Consider the following 10,217-nt stretch of genomic DNA (forward strand, 5'->3'; position numbering starts at 1 on the left):
GGGTGTGGGGAGGGGGTCGCAATTGTGATGACCATAGTGGTAACGGTGGTGGGCAAGGGTGGCACCGCCTACCCTCCTACCCCCACCACCACCTTGACCATCGCCTCGGTCCTAAGCAAAGCTACACCATCCCTTGTCCTACCCTGCCCGGTCCCCCTGCCCCACACCCGCCATCAACTGCCCCCACCCCCATAATGAGGGTGAGTGGCAGCTGTGACGACGATAGTAGTAGCATAGTGGTCCGGTGGTGGAGTGGTGTGGGTGGGTGACGGGGTGGGGTGGCAGCTGTGACGACGATATTAGTGGCATGGTGGTTAGTGGCGAGGTGGGGTTGGTGTGGGTGGGTCACGAGGTAGGGGTGACAAATGTGACAACAATAGTAGCAGCATGGTGGTCATGTAGTGGCATGGTTGGGGGTGGGCGAGGGGGTTAGGGTGGGGGTGGATGGCGGTTGTGACTGCGACAGTGGTGGTGTGGTGGTGGGGGTGTGACAGTGACAGTGTTGGTTAAATTGGATGCAAAAGAATGGAATTCAATTCCTTCCATTATGCCAAAGAATGACGAATTCATTGATTTGTGGAACTCAATGAAATTTGAATGATTCTATCCATTTCAAGAAGTGAACCAAACAAAGGAATTGGAAAATTCCAATTCCTTCAAATTCTGTGAACCAATATGTTTCCATAAGGAGTAGACAGCAAATCCCTTCTTATTTTGGGAAAGGACAGCTTAATTCGAGATCGTTGTTTACTCCGACTCATCAAGATGATTTTCACCAAGGCCATAGGTGGTCTAAATTCCTATGAGCAAGTTTCTGTCGCCTGTGTGAACATCTTTCTTAGGGACTTTTACCAAACGCTTACCCAGTTAGCATGGCAACAACCGGCAATCTTACCCTAAGATATACTTGCCAACAATCCATTTTGATTGCTGGGAATGTTACCCGATGAGGTAAGTGAGAATGGTGACTCTTACCAGTAAGTGTTTAGTGTTTAGTGTTTACCCAATAGGTATTTAGTAAACGGCCGATTAATGTACTAAAGAGGGTTAGAGGGTCTTTCTAACCAGTGAACTTTAACAGCCATTCCTGGCTCGGCTCCGATAATAATAATGACCACAGCCATTATTACTAAAAGACACAAATGTAAATCAAGATTCAAAACTTACCCAAAATAAAAGAAAAACAAAAGGGGTTCTTTTTCATTTATCTATAACCGGCTTTCCGTTTTCCTACAAACTTGAAATTTTACTACAACTTCCCATTTAATCATCAAGTTAGCAACGGAAATATATTGATAACTACTACATGATTTTAACTCACCTGATCTTGCTAAGATTACAAGCATGATGAAAAACGGGTTCATCTATTGCATTCTGCAGATGCAAGCAGCCTCACAATGGCAAGGGCATGTAATAACATCTGCTGCCTGAATTGGGTCAATTGTCCTCTAGGTGACACCGTTAGCTGAATCTGTAACAGATTGTATCAAATTTGGATCAAATTATGTTTTAAAACCAGAATAACGACAAATGATGATGATTCTGAAACGCATGTTACCATAAATGGGATAAGTCAATCAACCTTCTAAGCACAGGGGCAAAGCCTCCTTGTATGCTGATGAGATCCGTCACAAGAAAGCAACGATGGTCTTCGTGTATATAAGCATGCTCCTGGATTCAGATTTGTAGGGGCGTCCTCGACCACTTCAGCAGGTTGGTCAGAACCTATGCTTGCCAAACACGATCCTCTGCATTTCATATACTTCTGCATAATTTCACATTGATTTATAAGCACGAATTTGCTTGGAACACATGATTGCCCACTTGATTTGCAGACAGAATCACACGACTCCCCTTGTTTACCAACGATAACATTAATGCCAATCAGCCGGACTTCTATCTGCGTATCAGTGATTCCGGCAGACATGTTGGATGGCAGCGCAAAACAATGGTGGAATTCACTGTGATAAGCGTTTTCATGAACCACGCTCTCGGAATTATGGCGACATCTCCCAGCACAGTAATCAAAAAGACTTGAATAGGACCCGGAAGTTACTGGCTTAGCGATCTTCACTGTTAAAGCTTGATCGATATGTATTCTTTCAGGATTTAGGCAGCAAGAAACACAATATTCGTAGGAATTGCAGCATTGTGAAACAAGATTGCAGCCATGGCAGCTATACTGTTCTTTTTTCACACGGCAGCAATGGGACTGAGGATCAAGTGAAAGGGCATCACAGACGTAACCAGTATAATCAGTTATTAAATATCTTCCTTGAACGGTTGTTCTGCAGATTTGTGTTTCTTGGAAACTGACATCCTTCCTAATGGCAAAAGCAGCCGATGCCAACATGAAGATCAGCAGTTGCAAATATTTGAACTTGAAATCCATATGATACTCGAACTCAATCCTTCTCCCACCACTATGATATTAAAATTTAAAGTTCCAATTGTTCTCTTAGATTTGCTTCCCAGTTGGAGGATGCTTCGAGTCCACTCGTTCTCTTAAAATTCCAATAGAAATCGTAACATATGTCACGTAAATTTACGACCATTTCAACTCAATAATCCATCTACAACACATACCCATTTCCAAGCAATGTTCTGCTGCCACAACGACAAGAATGAATAATACTTCTAAGTAGAAACAAAAGGTTACTAACTTCAGTTGGAATTTCACTCTACACTCCATTTCAAAAAGGGAAGCATTTTGATTCGATCTTTTTTAATATCAACATCAATTTGCATTTACCATTGTTGCTAGATTATAGTAGATGTTGCAAAGTGATTATCCTGAGCAAGTTACCATGAAAAGTTCAGAAATCATTTCAACTTAGAGATTGAAGAGAAACTCGTTTAATTCAAAATCAAATCGTCTTCTTCTGAGCAAAAGTAGAGGGGAATTGAGTTCAACAATGGAGAATTATTGATAAGAAACATAATCAACGATGAAAATTCATAAATACGAATCACAAGAAAATCATAAGTCGTAACGAAACCTAATCAACAAACCAATTGTTCGATTCCAATTACTAATCCAGAGTGCGACATACCATAACGAAGTGACGTGATTGAAAATAATATCATATTTTGAAGCCGAAATCGTTTAGAAAATCTACATTAAAGCAATTACCATACTTGGAGTTGAAAGGAATCCATTCTTGGCATAAATCGCATGAACATAAAATGAAAATGAAACGATACACCGGAAAGAGGAGATTACCTGGATGTCAAGAACCCTAATTTCCTTGCGTTCTGATAAATCTCGAGAATGTAGGGCTAGGTCGATCTTGATCAATAGTGATTTCACAGGGTTCCAAATGCGAAAAGCAAGATCAAGGGTTACAGTCGATTTGGGCGATCTTGGTGCTTGAAAACGGGAATGGAAAAGTCTCTCCCAGAGTACCAGCGTCCAATTGATACGTGGAGTGTGATCACAACATGTATCTAAAGACGATGATAAATGAGGCGTTTTGATTTAATGCAACTTACTATTATTAGTTGAAAATAGACCGGAATCGATAATTCCAAATAATGAAACTATAAGAGTGGTGTCTGATTAGTTTAAACTTGGTTTCAAATGTCAAAAGTATCGGGAGGTATTGGGTTCAAATGCAATGAGGTATAAAAATCCCTTTGTGACCACGAATGTTCAAATGCGGTGACTCCGGGCCATCTGCAAAGCATGTGGTCGTCCTGGAATTAGTCGGCTCGCATAACGGGTTGAATATTCAGGTTAATAAAAAAAACTAGATCGAGTTGAACTAGTCTGGAATCGAACAAACCCGTAAGTCAATATAACCCCGAGAGACTGCTTATCAAAAGAATTGGGTAGGTGCGGCCAGATAAGACACTTCGACCGGTTAAGTCTTTTTATTTTCATCGGGTCAATATCCTGGTCAACATTAGGTATCTCGCTTTTGGTGGTAATCTCCAATTTCGGTCTCGATTAGTTCACAAGATTGAATGGTCAATTCTCCTCTAAAAGATCTTTCATACTGTGCTCAATCCCGCTTCTTTCTTGCTTGATAGGGGGATTCCAAATTCTCCTTTAGGTGCTTCAACAGTTCAACTGCGGTATTTCGGGGACAGAGGGGCTGGAAAACTTATACTCCTATAATGTTGGGTCTTAGAGCCAGTAGAGCGCTCTTTCGCTCTATAGGGATCAGGCTTTTCACCCATAGGATTCTCGGATACGAAGATATCAAGTGGACTACATCAAGCTCGCCACTTTTTGGCGACGTTCACTTTCAATCCGATTGGATATAGAGTCAATTTGTCAATTTTTTGAAAGATTATGCCTTGAAGAATGAACGACCGGAAGGTAATTAAAAAAGAAAGAAGAGGAGTTCGGTTATAGCACGTTGGCTTACCACATTATTTCTTGCCTGATAATCTCTTACCCAGAAACAGATCATAAAACTACAGCCCCAAAGTCTCTTAATTTCAAAAATATGCCGATAACTTGTAACTCAGTTGACAAAAGGGTGAGATGATTTTGCCTATGTACAAGATAGGTCCAAGGTTCGATCTTACCCCATGCTAGTCACAATCACTGAGTGAGTCAAAAAAATGTGTCCTTACGTTGGTGTCCTTAAAAACGGTTCCGTCCGGAGCCTATTGAGGTCGTGGGTTGAAACAAAATTGGGTTCGAATCAAAAATAAAAAGAAATTCAGTTGCGATTTCAAGTTGGAGCAAATCGAAGTGGTTGGTTCAGTTCTATTGGTTATCGAGAATTTCTAATCCTAAATTATTCTTTTCTTATTTAATAAACCACATCTACCAATCAAAGAAAGGAGGGGTAGAAACTGCCAACCTCTAGAAGTCGATGTGTAAAAAAAACAATAATACCAAAGTTACAATAATACCAAAGTTTGTTCTAGCGGTATCGTAGTCTTTGGCCTCTTAAGAGGTCAGGGGTTTAAACCTCAGCAAAAATGAGGAGAGTGTATGAATTTATTTGTTGCATTTGTCATATATAAATATTATATTCTTAAAAAACAAATTAAAAAAACAATAAAAAAGAAAGGATGTATTAATTCTACATGGAGCGGCCAAAGTAAGGCATATCAAAAAGTTGCGAGGGTGAAACGAGTTCGTACCACCTAAGCCGCTAATACCGACACAAGGACAGATAATGGTGATAGTCATGAGCGGAAAACAATGAACAAAATAAATTCATATAAAAATTCCAGAAGAAATAAGCCCCGCGAGTCAGAAGATAGCGACAACCATTGAGAATTGTTTGTGGTCGGTATTGTAATAATGATAATTGACGCATCATTTGCCTTTTGTGGTTGCAATTGAGCCGCAAGAGAGGTTAAATAGCCTTTTGTTAACGATATAACCCTTGATTGACGCATTGTCGGCTTAAAATATGACTATGTATGAAAATGAGAATCAGATAATGACAGCTTTGAAAATCCGCTTTGTCAACTGGTACAGTTCGGATTTAGTTTATATCTAAAATACTACTTAGAAGTTTGAAATTTTATAGTTTGACCACTAAGAGTTTGAAACTTAATTTTTTAGCCCCAAAAACGTTAAAAAGTTCGCATTTTGGTTGGTATAAAATGGACAATTTTGAAAATCTTATGTTTCTCCTCTAGTGACTAACGTATTACATTTTCCCACTAAAGTTTTAAGCTTTACGCTCATGCCCAAAAATGAAAATTGGTTGCAAAATGATTCAACATGGAAAAAAATATAATGTGCTATTTGGTTTAACCAAAATAATAAAAAAATGATTGAGAACATATGAACTTTTCAATCTGAAAACCAAAAAACCAAAAACCATTTTGATTTGGATGAGTTACCCCACAGTGGCGAATCCAAAAATTATTGGGATGGGGGCACGTTGGATGGGACTTGGAGGAGGGAAGCATATGGCCATATGGGCCTGGGGGAAACCATGTAAGACGAGAGTGAAAATAGAAAATTTAAGCTAGTCAACAAAGGTTTTTGGTTTTTGACTGAGGGGCTTTCCCCCCAGTGCTTAAAGGCTGGATCCGCCCCTGTGCGCCCAATTGCCTAAATTTCTAGACCGGTGCCACTGCAAGGACTTTGTTAACCTTGTAAATGAAAAATCATTTTCTTAAAGAATTTGAAACTTTCACGTTTAAGATATCTTGTCATAACTCATAAATAGAAAAAATAGGCTTTTAAAATTAAGTTCCTCAAAATGAATATCATAAATATGTTAATGTAACTTGATCAAATCTTTTTAAATGATAAGAAATGGTTACATTTTTAGTATCACGGGGATGATAACCGTTTATAGGTGTTGTTGGGTTTGATGTTTCAATACGAAAACCGTTGAGTGGTTTTTATGTGATTTTGTTTTGTCTAGGGACTGAATCCGGATATCTAAATTCTATGGTGACAAAATGTATAAAATTACATCGATAGAGTTGAATATGTTCATAGTGATTCTTCCCAGCATTACGAGGATAGTGGTGGCATATCCTTTATATATCCATTGCTTTCTAGTGTTCTAGTGTCAATCTTCTGGTGGGAAGCTTATGATCTTGACAAATGATCATAAATTATTCATATTGTTAATGTTATTCTGATCTAAATAGATTATTTTGATGAATCTTTCTTGAAGAATTTATGCTCTCCAAAAGGTGATAAATATTGGTGAACATGTTCTAGTAATCCGTACCCCTGTTCATTATGAACTAAAGAGGCTGTGGGTGATCAAAATTTCTGTGGGAATTGAAGGGATTTGGGATTTCGTGTACCTGGAACTTCAATTTGATCAGTAGTGTGTGAAGGAGAATGGATGATGGAGAGGTAGAGCTTTCGGATCCTCTCACAGGCAATTCGTCGAACACCTTCCGCGCACCATTAAAGCTTGAAGATCCAGTTTTGAATGATTCCTTGAAGAACAGAAGAACGTGTAGACAAACTCACCCAGATCATCATGATTCGGTGGAACCCGGCAGGCCATCGGGAAATCGGGTAGCGGTTAAGAAGTATCGAGAGAAGAAGAAAGCACAAAATGCTTACTTAGAGGAAGAAGTTAAGAAATTAAGGGTTGTGAATCGGGGATTAATTCGGAAACTGCAGCTTCAGGCTGATCTGGAATTAGAGGCTGTGAGACTTAGAAGGTTGTTGTTGGATTTGAAAGCTCGGATTGATGCGGAAATGGGTGGTTCTCCATTTTACAAGCAGAGCTGTAATGGCAGCTCCGACGGTTGCAGCGGCGGCGACTGAGCTGTGGAATCTACCGACGAATACCGTGGTGTTTCAACGTGGAAATAACACATGTTATCTTGAATCGTATAGTTTTTATAATGATTAGAAACAAAGTGAAGAAAATGCATGTATACACAACGTACCCATGTGTATAGATGTATATATATATATATAATCGAACACATTTATACATACAATGAAGGTTAAAACGAAAACGGAACAATAAAACGACAAAATCATATGCGAGTATGTGACTACGAAACACGGATTAATGCGAGGGTATGGGAACAACTTGATCCACGACCTACGTGGGGGTCATAATCGCATCGTAATCATATGTGATTTGGTTTTTCTCGTGTTCTATTATTTTAACATTATTTTTGTTTGAATCTAACTATATGTATATATTGTATTATATTCGTAAATATGTGTGGATGGAGGCTTAAGACGTAGAGATGGCCAAATGGGCCCGGTCCGGCTTGGGACCGGCGAAGGACCCGGATCGGGACCGACTTAGGACTGGTCCGGCCAAGGATTGATTGGGACCGCCAGTTAAGGACCGGTTATGGTTTTCATCCAAAAACAAGGCCCGGCCCAGGACCGGCATGAATTCCCCCCCCCCCCACACAAAAAAATGTATTTGTATATGTATTTTAAATGTATTTGATTTAAAATCAAATTGCAAATTTACAATAAAACGTATTTTCTAAAGGTATTTGATTGAAAACCAATTATAAAACCATAATAAAACGTAATTTTTAAGTGTATTTGATTGACTTAATTATATATTTTAAATTGTATTAGAATAACATTAAAGTATTTTTAAAAATTTATCAAAAATAAATTTAAAAATATATAAAAGGAAAATGTTACTGTTACAAGTACTCTTAACCAGCCCTTAGTATTACGGTCCCCGTCCAGATTGTTACTGTTTCAGTTTGAGACCGGATTTTGGCCATCACTACTTAAGAGGGAATCCTAAAAAGAACAAATGAACCATAAAGCATGGGAATGGGTGATCTTCATCCCCGTTCCCATCAAGCCCCGTTCTCAACAGGGATCCCCAATAAGGAATCAAGAATATTTTTACTATTCATGTGAGATATTTTAATTAAATGGGTTAAATACTACACTCGATCAATAATAGCCCATGTTTAAATCTCACGTATTTTCAAAATTTTACTTTCATATAGTATCAAATATTCATACAAGGATAAATCACAAGATCATGCGTAACTGTTTGTACACGTTTTCAGGATTTGTAGGTTTTTTATCTTAAAAACAAAAAAAAAAAAAAAATATATATATATATATATATATATATATACATTAGAATATATGTCAAAATATTTTTTTAAAATCTAAAATATACTAAATTTAATTTTTTTATACATATAATAGTAGATAATAAAATATAATATATAGTTTTTGATAATATATATCTTAATAAATATAACATATATATTTCCTTGGTTAACAATAATTGTAGTTTTACTTGATTCTCTTCCCTAGGGATCCCCGATAAGGAGCAAAGGGTCGAAAAACTCAACGACACTATTCTTGAACAATTTGGGGGACCAGACTCCTACGTGAGGCAGCAGTGGGGAATTATCCGCAATGGGGGCAATTTTATTCTCCCATTGAGACCGAACCTAAACCTGTGCTCGAGATATACACACACATGTTTTTATTCTAATGAACTATCCTTGTAATATCCACTTGTATCATTTACACCCTAAATCCAATGATCAAACAGGTTGGGAACAAACCAGGGAATCGAAAGGTAGAATAATACAAATGCATCAAAGGGTCAAGCTGAATTAATTGTATTGTACAGGTTCAGTCATATTATGGATTAAGACGATATAATATATTGTTCCTGTGCACATAAAACTCTTGATACTCGCCATTTTATCTTCGGTGTATTGTTATTAGACTTGTTTATCAACTTTAAATCGGACAGGATCGACCCATAACCAAAAATCAAAACCCAAACTTCTTGTTGCATGCTTGTTTCTCGAAGTATGTTAGGTGGTTTGATGACCTCCCCTGTTGGACGCTGTTTCATTGTATGCCATGTAATGTTTCGTTGTATAATCTTAGAGTTCATATGATACTCTTAGCAAAATTATTCTTTTTTAGCTTAAATATCAGCTGTTATATATATATATATATATATATATTAACGAAAAACAGTTGTACAAAAACTTAAAACCAATGTTCATCGTTAACAGATAGGGGCGGACCTATGAAGGTCCGAGCAGGGTCCCATGCACATAGATTCTTTTTGGAGGTATAAAACGTGTACTCGCTAAATTTTCAGGGGTGCTTTAAGATGTTAAAAAAAATACAAGGGATGTCAACCAAAAATTGAACACCCCCGTCTTAAAATCAATCAAAAAGCCAAAAAAAGTATTTCGAAATAAATCAAAAACATATATTTTTTTTTCCAAAACGAAGAAATTTGGCTAAAACATATCCAGTGACTTTTCGGATCTTTAATCCACCTTAAAAATGCATTAATCTATACTATATCATAAAACATTTTTTTATGCATGAAGTACTGTTTATTTATTTTTTTGAAAGGCAAAAGGAAGGACAAGGAAGAGAGCTTCGGCAAGGCCATCACCCTCACCAAGCCAACCACTATATTAAAACAAAAACAAATCTAGCAAGAAGCTAGATACAAGAAAATACAACGCAACCAAAAATACGAGGGGCAAAAAGACGGAACCAAGACATCCCCTTACAAAACCAAAGTAAAAAAAAAAACCTATCCCAAACAGACGGGAGGACAAAAACAAAGAGACTAAATAAAATAGGGAGAGGAAGACCAAACTTCCCAATTAAGATGAAATTTACGATTTTTGTTTCCCATCCAAAGCTTCGAGATATTTTGAACACAAGGGAATGGATCTTCACCTTTTTTCTTGGTTTTCACCTCATCCTCAGCATAAAGAATTTCGTTCCGCCACTTCCAAAGATGCCAAAGAGCCACAACGCATACTGATAAAAA

The 10,217-nt window shown here is 37.7% G+C and overlaps 2 protein-coding genes across 5 annotated transcripts; one reads left to right on the forward strand and one right to left on the reverse strand.

Moving 5' to 3' along the window:
- Window positions 1-1,198: 1,198 nt before the first annotated feature.
- On the reverse strand, window positions 1,199-6,764 carry LOC112523934. 4 transcript variants are annotated; one of them, XM_025133608.1, is made up of 3 exons: window positions 6,745-6,764; window positions 1,559-2,607; window positions 1,199-1,471 (listed from the first exon to the last, which is right to left on the reverse strand). In XM_025133608.1, exon 2 carries the CDS (start codon window positions 2,390-2,392, stop codon window positions 1,586-1,588), a length of 807 nt encoding a protein of 268 aa, XP_024989376.1. In that variant the 5' UTR covers window positions 2,393-2,607; window positions 6,745-6,764; the 3' UTR covers window positions 1,199-1,471; window positions 1,559-1,585. The 4 variants fall into 4 exon arrangements, with proteins under 4 accessions (XP_024989376.1, XP_024989377.1, XP_024989374.1 ...); XM_025133609.1 differs by lacking the exon at window positions 6,745-6,764 and adding an exon at window positions 3,224-3,441 and having other exon boundaries at window positions 1,583-2,604; XM_025133606.1 differs by lacking the exon at window positions 6,745-6,764 and adding an exon at window positions 3,224-3,441 and having other exon boundaries at window positions 1,559-2,604.
- Window positions 6,765-6,781: 17 nt separating this feature from the next.
- LOC112522830 (basic leucine zipper 24-like) lies at window positions 6,782-7,219 on the forward strand. Its single transcript, XM_025132142.1, has one exon. It carries the CDS (start codon window positions 6,782-6,784, stop codon window positions 7,217-7,219), a length of 438 nt encoding a protein of 145 aa, XP_024987910.1.
- Window positions 7,220-10,217: the final 2,998 nt, after the last annotated feature.

This window comes from Cynara cardunculus (assembly GCF_001531365.2).
Source record: "Cynara cardunculus var. scolymus isolate 2C chromosome LG 12, CcrdV1, whole genome shotgun sequence".
Lineage (NCBI taxonomy): Eukaryota > Viridiplantae > Streptophyta > Magnoliopsida > Asterales > Asteraceae > Cynara > Cynara cardunculus.

Bases quoted from the DNA above. Each gene is read 5' to 3' on its own strand.
- LOC112523934 (XM_025133608.1), bottom strand. From the start codon at position 2,392: ATGGATTTCAAGTTCAAATATTTGCAACTGCTGATCTTCATGTTGGCA.
- LOC112522830 (XM_025132142.1), top strand. From the start codon at position 6,782: ATGGATGATGGAGAGGTAGAGCTTTCGGATCCTCTCACAGGCAATTCG.